Raw genomic sequence first — 20,394 nt, 5'->3', positions numbered from 1 at the left:
GTATTTTGGAACCCATTGTGTAGCAACTATTTGGCAAATCACTTATCATATGTTTAAATAAACTTTCCAAAGTTTATTCTGTCTCATACTTTCAAGTGTCATTGGTATTTCAGTGACATAGGTTGCACAGTCAGTTTATAACACAAATAGATATTTTTTGTTTTGTTGCATATCCATCTGATTTTTAACTGTTTTTGCATTGGATTTAAGTGATCAACTGGTTTTGAAATAATGCTTCAAAAAAGTATCTAGAGCAGAGGCTTTCAAATAATATTCAAGACTATTTCACATGTCAGTAATAGTCTTTAATCTCTCCCCCCTATCCATTTTAGTAACTTTTCTAATGAAAGTTCATTCTCATTGGTTAGCATAAGAGCCAAAACTTACCCTTGTCAAGCAATGAGATGGGTTATATTTATTTAGATTCTTTGTTTATACATTGCCCTTTGTTTTAGCAGCTGAAGAATAACTTTGCCTGTTGAAACTACAGAGGGAATCTTACAAAAGCAGAATGTAATGTTTGAATCAGGTTGATACCCTCATAATCCTTGAAAAAGTGTAAAACCCTTGGCAATGATTGCCCAAAGTCTTGGTTTTAGGTCTCTTACGGAAGAGAAGTTAGCAGTTAGAGGTGGATGGGTGTCATGTGTCATGCCTGTTGTTATTTGTAGGGCTCAGTTCAAACCAGCGGATGGCTGCTAAGTCCTTTGATGCTAGTGCCCGCCATCCTGTGACAGAATATGGAAGCACCCTGCTCCGTCTCTGGTGGAAAAGGATTTACCTGAGTTCAGCTTTCCTTTCCTTCTACTCAGGTGCTCAAGGGAAGGACCATAGAAGATTGGCTATTCTGGACAAGGGAGGGAGGAATTACCTCTAGGAAAGCAGGATTCTACTCTTGTATCGTAGAACTGAGCTGTATCTCAAGCATGGGGAGATTTGACTTTTTCTGGAGATGTTAACTTATTTACATCCTGTCGTCTTCTTCAAGACCTTATTGACTGGATTTTTTTTGTCCCAGACAGTTATTGTATTAGCTTACTTATTGGAAGTTCCAGTGTATGGTTAGAGCTGTGAATGGGAATTGGCAAATGCATAGATAGGTACTGCACAGGACACTGATTCAGCATCTCAGATAAGTGTTTCTGAGTAATGTAATAAATGAATCCTTGGCTCTAAGAGGCATGGAAAGATAACAAGGGAGAGTATCTTCTCTGCTTAGATTGAAGGCTATTTCTCTGGCTTTCTAATTCTAGCCCAATACCCAGTAGGGAATAGAAGGACAAATAGTGGTACAGTGGGCGAACTGGCAAAGGCCAAAAAATGGGGCACCACTCAATGATTTTAGCATGTGACAAAGTTTCTTGCTGTTAGGATAGACATTCTAAGGCACTGGTCTGCTTGGCTGTACAAAATAGATTCTCATAGCAGTGATTTCATGTTGGTGCACCTTATCTGCAGCTACATAGGAAAACGAAGAACAGGGAAAGAAGTGACACTGAATCTGAGTTTTTGTGAGCTCCAGAAACTAAATTGGGGTTTAGATTGATAGTATCCATGTCCTCAAAATTCTGAAGCTGTGTGGTTTTTCTAAAGGGAGCATGCATGCTATCTTTCATAATGTTTTAACGATACAGCTATACAGTCGTCAAGTTAGTTTCATTATCAGGTTGGTATTACTTAGTAAAAGTAATACTAAATTAATACTAAGCATAAGCAATCCTCATACATTGTAATTGCAGGGAATTGTAAGGAGGAAACCTAAAGAATTTACCAAAGTCAGTGTCTATAATTAGAATAACTAAGTATCTTAATAGGGAAACCAGATTATTTTATATTTAGACCATAGCATCAAAGCCAAATACAAAGATTCTTCTTTAGATTTAATTTTTTGTGTAGGGGTAAATTGTTCCTTTTGCTGAAGGGAAATGTTATATGACAGAACTTAAAGGAATGTTCTTCATGAACAGAAATGTGATAATTTTTACTTGCCAGATACTACACATGCTAATACCAAGTCTTGCAAGACTAACATGGAACAAGTTGTCGTGAATAATTGATGAGATTTAAGGTATTCACTCAGAAAACTTCTTTCAGACACCTTCCAAACATCATTTTGTCAGTGCTGGTGCACACGTGGATACACATGTGTGGGATGGATTTGTGTGGGGTAGATTGATTTAAATCAAAGGTGGTTGAATTCCCCAGTATTAGTCCTCTAGTTGTTGTTATTGTTCTGTATTAGTCCTTAGTTTTTCATAAAGGAAGACCTGATTTTTTTTTTTTCCCCCTTCATACCCACTTCTGGTTCATAGGATCTTTGGATATTAGGGCTGGATGGTACCCCACAAGGTCATCTAATCCTGACCCCCTACTCAAAACAGAATCGTCCCTGACTATAAACCATCCCAGCCAAGCATCTGCCTAACCTGCTTTTGAAAATTTCCAGGGATGGAAATTCCACTTTTCTATGTAGCCTGTTCCGGTGCTTGACTACCTTCAATCAGACAGTTTCTCTTAATCTCTAAACTGAATTTCTTCTGCTTTGGTCTATTACACCTAGTCTTGTCCCCTGGGGTTACATTCTATCTCCATCCATAATCACCCTTCAGATATCTGAAGACTTTTATCAAATTTCCCTCAGTCTTTTCTTCTCCAGACTAAATAACCCTAAGTCTTTCAGCCTGTAAGTCATGCTTCCCAGGCTTCATTTTTGTCACTCCCCTCTGCGCTTTTTTCCAAGCTGTCCACATCCTTCCTGAAGTTCATGGCCCAAAATTGGACACAGTACTCCAGGTGAGTGGCTGGTAATAGTTAAGAAATCTAGATTTGCAACTATATAAAATATTTATGTAAAATTTGGTGGTACTTAAATTCTTAACCAAGAGATGCACTAGTCATATTTAATCAGTTATTTAACTTAACATGCATTTATTTAGATTTGTAAATTTTTGCAACTTTCTAACATAATGAAGTGTAAATTGTAGTTCTTGTGTGCTAGGCAACCCCCAGCGTGCATTCCAGAGCATGGCATGCAAAGGCATTTTGCTTGGCATGCTCACCTCAGGGAGGGGAGGACAGGGCTGCTCTGCTACAACAAGATTCAGGCCCTTTATGACTCCCCTGCCATCTCCCTGGCACATGTACATCTTACAAGTCAAGGTTGCAGGTGTTTTTGGCATTCTGCCCAAAAACATTGCCATCCCTTTACTAGACTATTAATTTATTTTTATTTGTGATCTGCATCAAGCTGCTGTTGGATAGAAATTGGCATTCAGTTAAAAATGTGGGGGGAAAGCACTTTTATTAATGTTTTTTTCGTCTGCTAGAAGTAAATGACAAAAACCAAGAGTAAAGTAAGGTATTTAAATGCAAAATGTTCAGTTCTCCCAATCTTCTGGACTCTTTTAAGAGTAGGAGCCAGAACTTTAGTGTCCTGTTGATGCTGTATTTACTCAAATCTTAGATAACCCTGAATTTCAGGTAACCTCCCAATAGTTAGATTCTATACATGGAAAATTTATAAATTTGTTATAATTTTCCACATGTAGAAACTGAATATTGGAGGGTCATCTTTAATTCGTCTCTCCTTCCACTGCTGCAGGGGGGCAGGCAGTGGGGAGGCAGGTGGTGTGGAGTGTTTTGATAGAAGGAATGTTTTTATTGTGCTTTTTTACAGTTTTGTCCTTTTGAATACCATTTTTGCTTATCCCCCTGCCTGTCCCACCGAAGGTGGGGTGCAGAGGTGGTGGGGAGGGAGGCAGCAGCTGTAGCTATAGCCCTGAGCCAGGTAAGAGCTGGAGCCTGAGCCATAGCAGCCATGTGCTCCCCACCCTCGATTCTAAAACAAGGGTACCCCCCCATGTTAAGTGGGGGGAGGGGGAAACTTCATCTTAGAATCGAGTAAATGCAATAGTGCTTCTCACTAGAACTTCTCCTTGAGCTGAAGCTAGCATGGTCTTGTGCTTGATGTTCTGATTGCCCCCCTAAAGATAAGGCCTTTTTGGCCTTATTTATTATTGTCATGGTTGGTGGATTTTACTTGCTACTTTTAAACTTCACTCCAAGATCCGATGCCAAAATCAGATGCATGGCATGTCTTGAAGACGTACAGAGATGGTCCATTCAGGTTTTAAATTGGGACTCGTTAGTGAGTGTCAATTTGAAAAAGTCCTGTTTAAGTAAATAAAAAAATATTAAATGTTTAAATGAAGTACCAGAGGGGATTGTAAGTCTATAAAATCCTTCAGTCTCCCCAGGAACTTAAAATTCAGATGCATGAGAGAATTTTTGAAAGAGATGACAGACAGTTTTACTTAGCTGAAAATGTGTTGATGAAGACATTGTTGCCTGTTTATGGAAGTTTTTAAAAGGCAGGGATTTTTGTGATGTTAGTGCAGTACACGATTGCAATAAAGTCAGGCAAGCTTTTGAAAGCCTTGCCTTGTATTTAAAAGCTTTTCTAAATTTATCTCAACATTGCAGTTAGTCGAAAAAAATCATTGGCTGCAATTCCTGGAACGTCATGGCTACATCACTCCAACGCTGCCAAAATATGGAAGTTTTAACATACTAATCCTATAAAAATAGCTTCTTGAGTGTTTTCTATACTAGTCATGCAATGTTCATCCATCAGCAAAATTAAACATAATTTTAATGAACGGTTTATGACCAACTTTTAGTCATCCAAAAATCAGAACTATAGATATCTATACAACGTGCAAATTAATACAGTTTATCTTAGAAAGCCTTCAAATTGATAAAGGTTTTCTATAATTGTGTAAGATTAAACTTTTAAAATACCAATTTCTTTTTAAGTTAAAAAAAGGTTTGTAATTATTGATACTTTTTACACATTCTATACTGGAAGTGAAAAGGAAGCCTTACACTATATATGTGGAAATTGTGTAGTGTTCATTCCCTTTGTGAGAAAAATAGATGAAAATACTGACACTTTTTACAATACTACAAATAAAAGAGGTTTTCTTAGAACCTCAATCAAAATTGCTGAAATATGATTTCATACAGTTAATAATGTGATTTTTATAGTCTAGCCTTGTTGAAAATACATGGAGACTTGAAAATGTGTTGTTTGTGTCATTTTTAATTCTTAAAATCTTTTTAGAATTTGGCCCTGAAATTTAGCCAGAACTGAATCCCATTTCTATTCTTTTAAGTGCACATTATGTTGATAGAGGTTGTATTATTTTTCATGTAGTCTATTTCATGTAAAATCCAGTGAGTGAAAGGAACTATGTTGAAGAACTGGTATTTGAAGACAGCAGCAGTTTTGTTATCAGTCTGTTGTATATTGCTCAAAGACAGATGAAGTTAATGAAATATATATCCAGTGCGTTGTAGTATTTCCTTTAACGCCATTGTACTTGACCTCTGAGTGGCTTTTTCCCTTCATCTGTGTTTTCAGAGATATGTAAAATGCCTTTTAAAAAAAAACAAACAAGATTTGATAAGAAAGTTCACTTTCTTAACTTTACTATCTGCCTGATTGTTTTACTTAAAGGAAAATTGATCATGCTGCAGATTTGTATACAAGAAAGTCTTATATTTCAGAAAGAATAGATCCCGTAACATTTATAGAACAGAGAAAGTTCTATATTCTTACCGTTCTTTAGAACTAATTAAAAAATTTATTTTTTGTTCAGGTTTTGACTGGCTCTTCTCGTCAAGGTTACCCAGCCACAGGATATCAGGATTTACCCAATTGGGAATCTCTAATGAAAATCAAAGAAGGGTTGCTAAGACAGAAAGAAATTGTGATTGATCGGTGAGTAATCCTTTTATGCCTTCAAACTGAGTATTGAACAATAGACTGGACTATTGACATAAACACTGCTTATAGATGTTGACTTCCAGAAAGGATTGGTGGTTTAAAGGTTTTTGAGCCTCAGACTCGTAAAGACTTTTACACAAAGCAGTCACCGGAGAAAAGCAAGTGTGTGCATATGTCTTTGTTGGATCAGGAATTTAGCGTAATTTCTCTCTCTTCAGAGCCAGCTTGGTGGAAAAAGGAGAATGAGACAAGTTGCCAAGTTTATTGCCTATAAAATTTTTACTGGCTGTAAAATATTTTTTTTCTCCTCAGCCTGTACATTTCTACGCAAGTGACTTAGAAGACAACACATAATTATTTTGTGGCCCATTCTTAATTGTCTTTTCCATGTGAGGTAGAGGAAGATGGATAGTTTGCTCTTTCAATGTGGAATTATTACTTGTTGAAGGCTCTTCTGCCTATATTCATTCTTTTTCATCTTTTGGTTACGGCTCTAAAAGCAGTTAAACGCATCTTATCTCCAATCTGTTTGCATTGGTTATGTTATCAAAATTTTCATGATGGAGATTAGAAATACTGGGAACCACTTTATTTAGAACTCGGTTTTCAATAACAAATGTGATGGTTTAAAGTACAGCAGGTATAAGAGTTTATGAGTGAGATTCTATGTTGTGCCTCCAAAAGGCACAGCTCACTCTCTTCAGCCCAGGGGAAAGGGTAGGCTCTGGTGGCTTTAAGCTTCGGTTAAAGTCTTCTGATCCCAGAGGCCCTTGATGTAACTTGCATCGCTTCAGGTTGTCCTGTGTGAGTTGCAGCAGTTTTCCCAGGCTGTGCTTTTGCCAACAGCACTATGTGCTATAGCTTTGTGTTTCCATGTTACTCCTACCCTGAGAACACCCCATCAGCTCTTAGATGTGTGTTTGTTAAATCCTAAAGTTTAAGATGACCCAGGGCTGTCTTCCTCAGATCCTGTGTTGGGGAAATTTTCCCCATCCCGATTGGGATTTTTGGAGTCCCTTTACTCTGCTTTATCCCTTTTATTTAGTATCTGACCTTGCTTGTAAGCTTGTTAGTTGTATCAGTTGAAAGCCCAGTTTGTATTTCTGGTTAATCTGTTTCCCTTATACAAGACATTTCATTACAGTTCATTGTGAAGTTCTTTTGGACACTGAATTCTGTGTTACTTGCTTTTCTGCCTAGGAGTTCATACCAAAAAGGCTTAACATGGTTACCAATATAATCACAAAACTCTGACTTATTCACAGTATTGTTTTTCTCCCATAGCAGTTTAGGCTGCTGACAGACGTGGAAAAAAAACCTCAGAGCTTTAGCAGAGGAGGAAGCACGTTGGTTTGACCCAGTTCCCCAGTGTCTGTATGATTTCCCCAGTGTCTGTATGATCGTGTGCTTCAGTGGGCCTTTTTGGCACTTTAATAGCTGTTTCAATCAGCTGTTTGATAAAAGCGCCAGGAAGCCCCACTGAAGCACCTAATCTATACAGACTTTGGGTGAGCTGGGCCAAACTACGTGATGCTTCTTCTGGGCATCTTGTGCTCAGCTTAGGGGCACACTGAACTGAAAGTAAAGCGCTGGTTCTTTGTTTTGGTGTTTCTGTACCAGGGTATTGATGCTTTGAGATCCTTTAGGGTACAGTGGGATGCCACACAGTTTTAGAACTGATAGATGTAAAAGGTATGATTCCCAAGATAAACACAGAGATATCCAATAGAAATCCAGAGTGTTAAAACATTTTGCCTTTATATCTTGGTCTTTGTGTTTTTTGCAACAGAAGAAATGCTCTGTTGTTTTTCTGTAGTCAAAAAGTGAGTGAAATCTGAGAGCTGGTACTTTCTAAGGGGTACCTCAAGTCAGAAAAAGGTCAAGAACCACTGGTTTAAATAGACACCAAACGCTAAAACCAAGCATACAATAAACTATCATAATGTTGGGAGGACTTATTTCATAGGATTTCACAGAGGAGTCAATTTCAAAGATTTCACTCTGTGAAATCCTGTGAAATATGAACTTTCATTTCTACCCAGAAGAAGTTTTACAATCTTTTCTCCAATGCCTGATGAAGGGTGTTTGTGCCTGAAAGCTTGCAATTAACAAAATTTTTTTGCAAAAATCTTGTCGGTCTAATAAAAGATATTATCTCGACTAGGAGTCCTGATTGCCTTTTCCTTTAGACCAGTACGGCTACAATCTGGATGCCTTTCTAGTAACTGGAATTCTTTGAGATGTCTCATCGCTATCTATAGTCATGTTCCACCCCACTTCCTTTTCTCCTTGAAATTGTGAGTTAAGACTTTGCAGGTGAGAGAGCTGATGGGAAGCATGAACTGACCTTAGTGCAAAGCATAAAAAGGAACAGGACTCAGCAGCATGTCCTACAGGTACTGCTAAAGCAAAAGGTTTCCAAACTTGAAGAGCTGTAGCACGTGCTTGCCAAAGGTGAGGATGTGCATAGGGGCTAAGTAACTTGCTTTCTATTCCTTAATGGAAATATACAACATAGGAATTGTGAAAGAACTGAAGGGCATGGCGGAAAGAAATGAAGCATGGGTAGGGACATGCCTGTGTGGTGCCAGGTCCCAGCTGCCATTTCAACCCTGGATGTTGCACAAGTTAAATGGAACCCTGACATTGCTCTAGCATAGTGGTTCTCAACTTTTTTAGACTCAGGGCATCCTTGGAAACCGCCAGCTCTCCAGCTTTCACTCATTTTTTGACTACAGAAAAATAATAGAGAATTTTTTCTGTTGCAAAGAATTCAAAAAGACTACAACAGGTTGGAATATTCTTGATGCTTTGAATTTGTATTTGACGTCTCAGGGTTCATCCTGTAAATCAGGGTTGCACAGCACTGTGACTGAGAATCGCTGCTCTTGACACAAGCCAGGGATACACCATGCACACAGTAGTTCCGTGAATGAGAGAAACTGATGTTACCTTGGTCCTCGCACCCTGATCTGCACTACATGGTTAGCTCCTCTGGGGAGGTAATGGATGCTTTGCATTTAAAATCTTAGATATTTCAGTAGATATTCTAATTTAAAAAAAAAAAGAGTCAACTCCACCCCCAGTAAGAGAGATCAGAATAAAAAGAAAAATGCCTTTGGATCATACTAGCTGGACAGATGCCATTTATTTGTCTTTAACATTGGAAATCTGACAAAAACTGCATAGCTGGAACTTCATCAACTGTAACAAAAAAAAATGCTTCCTCGGTGCACAGGTAGGTAGGCTTTTATAGTGGAATGGAAATCTAGAGTAGAGTTTTTAAAAATGTATGTTTGCGTTTCTCAACAGAAACAGCATCAGAAATACCACTGGAGTGGGTAACAGTCAGTTGGATTTGTTTTAGAGTCCCTTCCATGAGTTGAATTTAGAAATGATCAGTTAAGCACTTATGAACAGAATGGTATTAATACATTAAAGCTTATTTAGTTAGTTTTGGTTTAACTTACTTAAATGTATTACTGTAAGGTATGTAATAAAAAACCAGAAATCATAGTGGATTTGAGACAAAGTCAAGTTTTCTGTACAGCCCTAAGGACTGAGTAAAGCAAATCCAGATCATCCCTTTTGCAGGAAATGGATGAGAGGAAATAACCACAAATGAGTGAACAGTCAGAGGTGTGTATCACCTTTCCTTTCTGAGTGCCGGTTAATGAAGGACAGTTGGGCCATGAGTGAGGTTCAAGATGAGCTGGCCTTAAAAGCAAATCTGCTAGTGCTTTTGTAACATTTACAGGCTGAACACTGTACCCCACATAATTCAAAGTAATTAAAAAACAGAAGAAACATCTGGATTGTTTGTATAATGTATTATTTGTCCAGGATTTTGTTTAAACATGTAGCACCACATTATTTTTACCACTAGAAGGAGCAACTGTTCTTGTATTGTCTTGCTAAATGCTAACATATTTGAATTTCATAAACTCATGTTTTGCTCTGTGTATTAAAACTAAAAATTTTAACCTTGCTTTCTAATATTTAGACTAATTGTGAACGTGGCCAGCTGTTGTGTTCTAGGGATTTCTGACCTGTTGTTAGGCAGTATCTGTCCTGTTCGTTTGGCAAGAACTTTTATATAGGGCTTGTGTGAATATATGAGCATATGAAATAGGCTACTAAGAATAATACTGCATTCAATAATGATTATGGGTTTCTTTCTGAGCAGCTCAGAGACAGTCAAACAGCTTTTTAAGGAAAGGTAAATCTAAAGGTTGTAGTTTTAGTGAATAGCTTTTATTCCTCAGCATGTAATAACATTAAGATTCTTAGAACAGCTGCCAAATAATTGGCTTTCTACCCCGAACTAAATTTTAGTTAGAGCTGTCATTTGGGCAGTTGAATTACATCATTTTTCTTTGCCTTTTATCAGACCATTCTGCCTTGATTAGTTGACATCAAATGTGGTGAGATCTGATTGTGTACACATTATTGCAATTCTTTGTTGTTCAGTGTATAATTGTAGCTCTTGATTTAAAATTCTATGATGGGTTGCAGCATTTGCTGCATGTGTAGAAATCATAGTTTGAATATAATAATTTTTGGAGAAATGTGGGTGGTTGAATTCATGGGTATCATTAAGTTATGAACTGCTCCAGCTCTGATTGAAGGCGCAACCCTTGGTTATGTAAGTGGAAGTTCTGTCCATGGACTGGGATTTGTATATATGGCCCTTGTGGCAAGGTTTTTTGTGGGGCGATATTTTTTATTGGACTGGTTGCATGGTTTGAATAAAATTAGACAGACTTTTGGATGCAAGGGAATAATTTTACTTGCCTAGTCTTACGAAGTTACCTGTTTGGGAGACTAAAATATTGTTGACTTTCTCGTCGATAATCTTGGTAAATGGTTGTTGTGGTTTCTGGTGTTTGGCTACTAATTTTTCATGATGATTTTATCATAAGCCCCCTTAGAACCATAAACAATTACTGTATATGTCATCCAAATGAAACAGAAATTATTAAAGGGTTTTCACTGAAATGTTATAGGCTGTGTCAGGAGTTAGCAGCCTGTGCTGGTATGGGCTGGAGCTTACGACCCAACTATCCCTGCAGGCTGGAAGTCTCCGCCCCTGTCCCCTTTTGAGCGGCTGGGTGCCAGATTCCCAGCCCTTTTGCAGCAAGGGGAAACTCGGACCCTGTGGAGCAATAGACTCTGCAGCAGAGGCAAGTGCTGTGGATTGGAGGGATGATTTGGTGCAACTTCCTAAGACCAATTCCCCTGGGTCAGGTTGGACCACTTTACTGACTGGATCTGGTTCAAGGGTCATAGGTTTCTAATCCCTCGAGTTAAACTTGGCAAGCAGGCTGTAGCTTTATTTTTCAGAGAATGTTCTCATTTTCAGTACAGATAAAGCAGGACTATCGTACATGTTTGGGAGTTCTTTCAGAAAACTTACCAACTCCCACTATCCCTTTTTTCCTTAGCAGACAGCTCTGTGTGTATCCCTCACTGTCTGTGTTCTGTGGGTAGCAACAATTGTGTGAGCAACAGCAATGCCATTTGATAAAATGCAGTTGCAGTATACCCTCTGACTTCCTCACCTGCACTCTCCTAACTCAGTTAGCTCTCTTGAGTCTTATTTTGACATTTTCAAACTATTCTGCAGTTTCAAAAAACAGCCATTTTAAAATCTAACAAATCTTCCAGGTCTTTGTTTCATCTTGCCCCTCAAATATAGTATTGCCTTCACCCTGCCAACACTAAATTCTCCTGAGGCCTTGGAAAATACAGAGTTCCCTCTGGACCAATGACAGCTTTAGGGTGTCTCATGAAGAAATGGGCTGCACCCATCAGAAAACAAGGCCCTTTCCTGTCCCGCCCCTATCCAATAACAGGGGTCATAGTGCCTGTGTCTGTGTGTATGCTAAGGTATGACTTTGTGGGACATAGGGCTCAAAAGGCCAAGATCCCCTGGCTTTTTTGTGGCAGAGACTGATTTTTATGCCCTTTTTAGAATTTTCCAGAATGTATCATGTAAAGAAAGGCATGTGAAGAATAGTAGCCATCTAAGAAATGCAACAGTTTACTGTGAAATAAACAAATTGCACAGGATACCCAAAGGTCTGGTGTGGAATAAGGATATCTTGCCACTTGCTTGGGGTGATCAGCAACAAAAGGAAGAGTGAGGAAATTGTGGGTGCTTTACTATATATGTCCTTTTCTAATAATCTGGGACCTCTCCCGATTGCCATGAGTTTTCAGAGATGTTGGCCAGCAGCTCTGCTATCACATCAACCAACTGCTTCAGCACCCTTGGGTGTATCCTGTCCAGTCCCATGGACTTCTACCCATCCACCTTTTCTAAATGGCTCTTAACCTGTTCTTTTGTCACTCTTGGCTGCTCACCTCCTCCTGCCAGGTGTAGTAGTCTGGAAGCTAACCTGACCTGTGAAGACTGAGGTGAAAAAAAGCATCAAGTACTTTAGCCTTTTCTGCATCCTCTGTCACTAGGCTGCCTTCCCTACTATCCCATGACAAAGCCCAAAATCTATTGCCCCAGAAAATGTGGTAACGGTTGGTTCCAGGACATTGCAAAGGACATCTGAACTCCTATCCCCAGCAATATGGCGAGGTAGGGGACCCAGGGGCATCCCACAAGCCACTGGTTCCACCCCAGGGCGTGTGTCAGCAAGCATGGAGCAGGGAACCCCATGGGGTTCCCTTGCTCTGGGGATTCCCAGGTGGGTGTTTCCTGCTGCAGAGCAAGGGAACTCTCTAGGATCCCCATTTTTCACTTGCAGATGCATGCCCCAGGTTGAGGCCAGGCACCCAGGACTGTTGTACCATAGGAACTGGCCCCTGAAGTCTTGGGAATGGCAGAACCCAATCCTGCAGGGACGAGGGCTTTAGGCAGTGTCTGTATCTGCCAATCCCGGCACAGCTGATCCTGTGACAAAAACGATGTTTATTTCTAGTCATAATTCTTTATAACGGGGTTAGTTAGCTTGTTGCATCATCATGCTGACAAAAATCTATTCCTGCTGTTGGGATTGTTTAAAAGTGGTGTTTTCATATCATAAGGCTGTACTGTATTTCCCAGGAACTCATGGTACTAAGTTAGCACAACTGCCATGTGATCCATTATAAAATAGCTATATCCCTGTTTTGAAAGATAAAGCGCCAATTTCCAACTCCTGAAAGACTCAAATATTGGACCTGAAACCTGATACTGGTCTTGAATAGAATAGTTCTTCTCAAGAGATTTAGATGAGTTTGAATTTGAAAGTAAAGAGCAGGAAGTATTTCTCTGATTGGCTTGAATATTTTTAAAAAGACATTCTTTGAAGCCATTGGTAATGTTAGAATAAGCCTGGAGGGAGATACTTTCTCACCACTAATCTAAGTGAGCTTTCTCTCATCTGGGACCTTTGGCCTTTTCCTGGCCAAAGCCCCAGATGAGTGCAACTTATTTCTAGTGATTGCCACCACTTATTGGGTGGTGTAGGGTATGCAAACATTCTGTGTAAACCTGATTATGTACCCACGTTTGTGGGTATGTATGCACGTTTGTGCATCTGTAACTACTTGGCCTCAAAGGCTTTTAAAGTACAGACAATCAAAAAGCCTGAGGCTGAATTAATTTAGTCTTTGCTGGTTTATCTAAACTGTGTATATTGAACCGATTTAATGAAGTGAACTGATGTTCACTTTTTAAACCAGAAAGGCAGGTAGACCCCTGCAGTGGCTCATACCGGTAGCTGGGGGGTGCTAGAGCACCCCTCCCAGCCTGCTGGCCACTGCCAAGGGCACCCTGCAGGCAGAGCTCATTCTTGATTGGCTGCCCAGCACACGCCCCCGCAATCCCTTGCTGTTCCTCTTCCCAGCAGAAACAATCCCTCCAGCCTGGGGCTCGCTGGTTTTTCCAGCCTCAGGGGGATTTCTCCATCCTCTCCCCTGGCTGGAGGGATGCACTTGCCCCTAGCTCCCCCAGCCCCTTAGAGGCAAGTGCAGCTGGCAAGCAGGTGGGACTAAGGGATCTGAGCCCTGCTCTCTAGGCTGCAGGGGGAAGGAGGGGTGGAAAACCTGGTACAGGGAGCTTTCCCCTCCCCATGCCTTACAGACCCCAGCTGCAGGGCTGGTCCTGGCTGGATGGCTGTGTTCCCCTACCCTCCGGCACCTCCAGGGGTGGGAGTGGGGTTAATGTGATTCCAGCCTGGCTTGAGGGTCTGTGGAGGGGGGAGGTAAGCCCCACAGAGGGTGCTTTCCATCTTCTTGTGCTGTGCAGACCTGGGCTTAGGGGGGCTTGGGGTTGGTTCCCCTGCCCCACATCCTCCTGGGCTGGCAGGCAGGGGTTAAGGAGCAGAGCCTTTATTGTCTCAGCTCTGTGAAAGCAGGTGGGTGGGGCCAGCTCTGCTGGGATGCTGCAGGACTGAGGTAACTTGAGTTGGGAGGGGATCAGGAACATGGTGCACTATCCCTGCATGTCAGTTCTACTCGGCAAGCTGGTGCTGTGGGAATGAGATGCGTACCAAGAAGGAGCAGACCCTACTATCCTTAGAGTGCAGGAACCGCAGTTCTGACAGTTTTACTCGAGGGGTGCAAGAGAAGCCTTTGCATCACTTGTACTATATACACATCTCCTGTGTGCCAGGGTAGAGGCCTTCAGAATCTGGCCCATGAGGCTGTGCTGCTGGTTTTGGCCCAGTATATTGAGTGCTATAGGATTCCTTTATTTTTGCACCAAGCTGAACAGAATAAGAACATCAACTCTCTTGGTTGTGCAGCATTTGTTTGCTGTCACTTCACCATTCCCTGAGTGAGGCCAGGGGCTGTGATGACTTGGAACAGAGAGTTCTTGAGAATAAAATTGTGTGGGAGGGAGGACCCCAGGGACCCGGGGTTGTCAGAAACCTCCCCAGCTTCAGCTGTGCTACAGCTAGGTATGTTTCTTCTCTAACAAACATACAGCTGGGACTACATTTAAAAACAGAAACCAAAATAACCCTAAAAGCAGAACACTATCAAAACACTACAGTGAACACTCAGTTCTTCCCCTGGGGAGAAAATGAACGGTATGTGACAGATGCTGGTCATGCAGCTTAGCTCTGGAAGATGGTTGGACCCTACCCTCATGAGAACAGTGCAAGAACCCATGGAATGATAAGTTATAAATACTGTTATGACATCACCAGAAAAAAACCTGTGTATGTAATATAATTTCTTAAAAATATAAATTCCCAATATTCTAAAGTAAAATCTTCAGCAAAGCATAATCACCATTCATGAGTCCCCTCCTTCACCTTCCACCAAGTATTTTGCAATGCCTGCCTCCAGGTGGACTCCATGTAGCTCTTTGGGGGTGAGTCCTTTCTCACCAGTCCTGGCCACATCTGTGCAAGGTGCCCTTTGCAAGACTCATAACAATTGACCCTATGGGGTGGATATAAGCTACTCCCCTTCCCCTCTGCTACCAGCTCCCCTGTGAAAAAGTCCTCATATAAGGCTTTGCATGCTCATGTGACACTGATCCTATTGGCACATGAGGGGAGGCTTTTTCCTCTTTGCTGCTAATCCTCACACCCCCGTGAAAACCTCCCTCTTGCACAAGTCCTTGTATGAGGTGCCTTTCAGACGCCACCAGTCTCATGGGGGGAGGGGGAGCTGCGTGCTGTTCCCCTCTTCCTCTGCCACCACCTCTCGCACAAGAATCCTTTTGCAAAGACCCCCTTGTTTCATGAGGCTGGGCCTAGGCTGAACTGAGGCAGTTACCCAGCTCCTGCCACTCCCCTTCCCCAGCAATGAAACACACAGCCCTATTTGCTTTGGATTTGTTTTTTTAATGGTGAGTAGAATATGAGCACCAACCTTACCGCCCTTATTACATTTGTTAGTTGCTATGTGTCAGTGATTGCTCCCTTTCCAGTACTGTGAAAGTTCAGTGCAGTTCACAGAATAACAATGCATTTTCCTATACCCAAGTAAAACACATTCATATTATTGCCAAACAGTTTTACCTCAAGTTAACATTTTGAAAAATACATAGCACAACCATTTTTCCCTTGTTTCAAGTCAGCTGGCTTTTGTCTGTGCAGTTTTGGCCTTCTGGAAGGCATAAACAGTGTAGTGATGTCAGGTAAACTTCCTCCAGATGTGAATGAGAGACACTTTCTCATTCACAAAGACATCTCTGGTTTAAAAAAGAAAACCAGAGAAATGAGAATGAACAGTCCCATGGGTAGAGAGGGATTGTCATAGTGTGCATAGAAACTGTAGAGAAGTGGGACTAGAAGGGACCCCCCCCCCCCCCCCCCCCCCCCCGAGGTCACATCCAGTCCCAGCCCTGCCTGAAGCAGTTTCAGGCCTGTGGAAACCAGTCCAGGCAAACCTCATGTCTAGACTTTGAGCAGCGCAACAGAGCACCGAGACTGCCCCTGTCCCAGGGAAACCAGGGGAGCCACAGCAGCCAGGGTGCTGCAGCTGCTGCGAAAGGCTATTAGAAATAGAACCCAGGCAGAGGTCCTACCCTTGCTACAGAGGAAGGCAAAACCCGCTAGTTGAGACCACTCTGAGCAGGGGGAAAATCCTCCTTGACCCCAGATCTGGCATGGGTCTGAGGAAGGCTTAAAAACCCCTTAAGATGCATGTCATGCGTGTCTAGGTTGTTCTCCCTGTCAGGCTAAAGTCAGGCCAAGTTTCACCTTCCTGCCCTACTCTGTATGACCGGCAGATATCAGAACCAGATCCCCACCTCTTTAGTGCTATTAAATATTATGCATGCCTGAGAGGAGAAATGCCAGTCACTGCACACAGCAGGAAGGCTGGAGGCAGATGCCTTTGTAGTGCTACAGCTCTCACAGGGAAAAAGGCTTCCAAAATGAGCTTACTAGAAATAAACCAACCCACCCTTTTTGTCCTTCATAGAAATGGAGTGTATGGGACAGGCCCTAGAGGGAGGCTGGAGCAGACCAGACCTGCTGCCATCCAGCTGCCTGATATGGTCCAGCCCCCTTGTACCTCAGAGACCCCTTTTGTGCCCCAGCTTGGTCCCTGCACAAAGCTGAGTTCCTTTAGGGTGTGGAAAGAAGTGACATTGTCATGTGATTGACCCCCTGCAAGGACTTTACAACCATGCCCTGACAGAAGTGTAGGGCTGTAGAATTGCCCTAACGAGGGTTCACATGAAGGCACTCCAAAGCAGAGCTTGATCCCCCACTCATCCGGACCCAACAGATAGCATCACACAAAATAACACTGGTCTGGCTGCAAAGAGATGCCCTGAGCATAAGGGGCAGGGCAGGCCTTCACCCCCACCAAACACATATGAAGTAATACTGTATGTATATCACAGCTAAGCTAGCTATACTATGTTGTTGGCTGGTGGTGGAATTCCGCCCCTGCCATCACAGTAGTGAGACCCAACTCCAGCCCGGAAGGGAATCATGACAGATGATACAGCTCAGAGGCAGCAGAAGTGCTTGGAGGGGCAGGGAGCAGTGCTGGTGTTTACATACGGTAGCAGAATATATGGATACTGCAGCTGCTCTCTCTCTTCTTGTCTTCTAGGTAGTAGCATGTCCTAGAAGAGGGGAGACGCTGTTAGAAATGCCCTAAGATGGCACTCCCAGTCAGCACTGTGCAGCAGCAGCAGCCTCTCCCTGCCCCTGGCCCCAGTGCACCCCTGTGCCCTCCCAGAGCCACACAGAGCCCAGGGGGAATGGTGCAGGGCAGCAGCACAGGCAAGACCCACAGGAGTCTCGCGCCTCCCCACAGAGCATTCATCCTGAAGCTGGAGGCAGATGGGGGCACAGCCAACCCCGAGCCTGGCAGGATACTCACCCAGCCTCATACCCAGGCCTGGGGGTTTGGACCCACATGCTGTAATCCATTGGCAGTGCCTGTGGGGAGAAATCAAGATACCCATGCCAGAGCCAGACACACCAGGGGGACCCCGAATACCTGTCCCAAAACCAGGCGCATCTCAGCGCTGGGCACTGGTGCCCTGTACAACTAGCCCCCAGTGCCCACCCCAAAGCCAGCTGCATCCTAGCCTTGGACAACCAGCCCCCAGTGCTCCAGCCTAGAGGTTTCATAATTTGTAAGGTTAGAAGGGACCTGAGCAGATCATCAAGTCTGACCCCCTACCATGGCAGAAAAGAGTACTGGAGTCAAACGACCCCAGCAAGGTGTACATCTAGCCTCCTCTTAAAGACCCCCAGGGTAGGAGCCAGCACCACTTGTCTTCGAAGTTGATTCCAGAACCTAGCCTGATGGTGAAGAGCCCCTCCTGATGTCCAGCCTGAATCTACCCTCTGCCAGCTTGTGACCATTATTCCTAGTCACTCCTGGTAGTGCTTGGGGGAACAGGGACTCCCCAATGCCTGCTGGTCCCCTCTGACTAGTTTGTAACAGGCCACTAGATCCCCCCTCAGCCTTCTCTTCTGGAGGCTGAACAGGTTCAGGTCCCGTAGCCTCTCTTCGTAGGGCCTGCCCTGCTGCCCCCTGATCATGCGAGTGGCCCTCCTCTGGACTCTCAATGTTGTCCATATCCCTCCTGAAGTATGGCACCCAGAACTGGACACAGTATCACCTCCCTGGACCTGCTCAAGATGCATCTGTGGATGCATGACAGGGTGCAGTTGGCCTTCCTGACTGCATCCCCACACTGCAGGCCCATGTTCATATTGGCATCAATGATAACTCCAAGATCCTTTTCTGCCTCTGTACTAACGAGAAGAGAGTTCCCCAACCTGCAGGGATGGTACTGGTTGTTCCTCCCCAGGTGCATCGCCTTGCACTTGTTGGTGTTGAATCCCATGCTATTCTCATCCGCCCACCCCTGTAACCTGTCTAGGTCTGATTGCAGCACCCACATCCCCTCACATCTTAGTGTCATCAGCAAATTTGAACAGGGTGCTTTTTACCCCCTCATCCAAGTCACTGATGAAGATGTTGAACACTGCAGGCCTCAGGACCGAGCCCTGCGGAACCCCACTGCCCACATCCCTCCAGGTCGAAAATGACCCGTCTACCACCACTCTCTGGGTGCAACCCTCCAGCCAGTTGGTGACCCATTTGACTGTGTAGGTGTTGACACCACCGTCCCCCAGTTTCTTAATGAAAACGGGGTGAGAGACAGTGTCGAAGGCCTTCCGAAAGTCCAGGAAGACTATGTCCACTGCCACCCCTGCATTTAAGGATTCGGTGACCTGGTCGTAGAAGGCCACCGGGTTGGTCTGACAGGACCTGCCATTAACGAACCCGTGTTGGTTACCCCTAAGCATAATCTCCCCTGCTGGCCCCTCGTGAACATGTGCCAGAATAATTCTCTCAAAAAGCTTGCCCAGGATTGAGGTAAGACTAACTGGCCTATAGTTTCCTGGGTTCTCCTTCCTCCCCTTTTTTGAAGATGGGAACCACATTGGCCCTCTTCCAGTCTTCTGGCACCACATCACAGCACCACGAGTGCTCGTAAAGCCGTGCCAGGGGTCCCGCAATGACCTCAGTTAATTCCCTCAATACTCTAGGGTGGAGATTGTCCAGACCAGTTGATTTGAATACATCCAGTCTCTCCAGAAGTTCCCTAACTAGTTCCTCACTAACCCTTGGCCTAGGTCCACCTCCCCTGGGGTCTGAGGGGAGCCCAGAGGGGGTGGCTGTTCTGGTCCCTCCTCAGGAAAATGGAGGCAAAGAAATCATTAAATATGTTAGCTTTGTCATCTGGTGTGACAACCAAATTTCCTAGCGTGTCCTGCAGGGGCCCCATGTTACCCAGAACCTTCTTTTTGCTCCTATGTATTTAAAAAAGGACTTCTTGTTGTCCTTGATCCGGGAAGCTAGTCCCAGTTCCATCTCTGCCTTGGCCTTCCTGACTGCCTCCCTGAGCAACTGCAGTATAATCCTCCCTAGTACTGGCTCCTCCCTTCCATTGGAGGCACTAGGAGACACTCCCGGATGCTTTTGGTGAGCCATTGGAGCTTTTGCGCCCTCCTGCTTCCTTTGATCCGTGTTGGGATTACCTCCCTTTGGGCTTGGAGGATCGTCTCCTTAAGGAGCAACCACTCTTCTTGGATACCTGGCTCCCCTCCCTTCCCCTCCGGGACCTCAGTGCTTCCCTGACTATTCTCCTCAGCTCGCTGAAGTCCGCCCTCCTGAAATTTAGGGCTGCTGCCTTGCTGTAGGCCTTTGCCACCTTGCACTGGATAGTGAATTCCAGCAGGCGATGATCGCTGTCGCACAGGTGGTTGAGCGCCTGCAGCCCCCTCACCAGGTTGTTGCCAGTTGCCAGCACCAGGTCCAACAAGGCATCTCCCCTGGTGGAGCTGTGCACCTCCTGGGTTAAATGGAGGTCCTGCATTCTGGCTAGAAAGCTACATAAGCGGTCAGACCTGGGTGACTGCTCTTCCCAGCAGATGTCTGGAAAGTTCAGGTCACCCATGATGACCACGTCCTTTGACCTAACTACCCCCGTGAGCTGACTTAAGAATTCCTGGTCTAGCTCTTCCCCTTGGTTGGGTCGTCTGTAGTAGACCCCCACCGTTAAATCTCTTTCCCCTCGACTGCCTTGTATTCTAACCCAGAGCACTTCAGAGTGCCCCTCCTCTGATTCTTTGCTAATTGACAAGGATGTGTATTCCTCCTTAATGTAG

At 43.7% G+C, this 20,394-nt stretch overlaps 1 protein-coding gene across 2 annotated transcripts in view; it reads left to right on the top strand.

The window, feature by feature from the left end:
* CEP85L (centrosomal protein 85L) overlaps positions 1 to 20,394 on the top strand; it is a 171,746-nt gene that overhangs the window by 109,766 nt on the left and 41,586 nt on the right. For both annotated transcript variants that reach the window (XM_090038580.1, XM_090038589.1), the window contains one exon: positions 5,661 to 5,782. In XM_090038580.1, coding sequence (XP_089894706.1) covers positions 5,661 to 5,782 — 122 coding nt within the window. The remainder of the gene's footprint in view (positions 1 to 5,660; positions 5,783 to 20,394) is intronic.

Source organism: Crocodylus siamensis, chromosome 1 (assembly GCF_052110815.1).
Source record: "Crocodylus siamensis isolate JL-2025a chromosome 1, ASM5211081v1, whole genome shotgun sequence".
Taxonomy (NCBI): Eukaryota; Metazoa; Chordata; order Crocodylia; family Crocodylidae; genus Crocodylus; species Crocodylus siamensis.
Note: the sequence above shows the minus strand (reverse complement) of the source record. Positions and strands in the feature narration are given on the sequence as shown.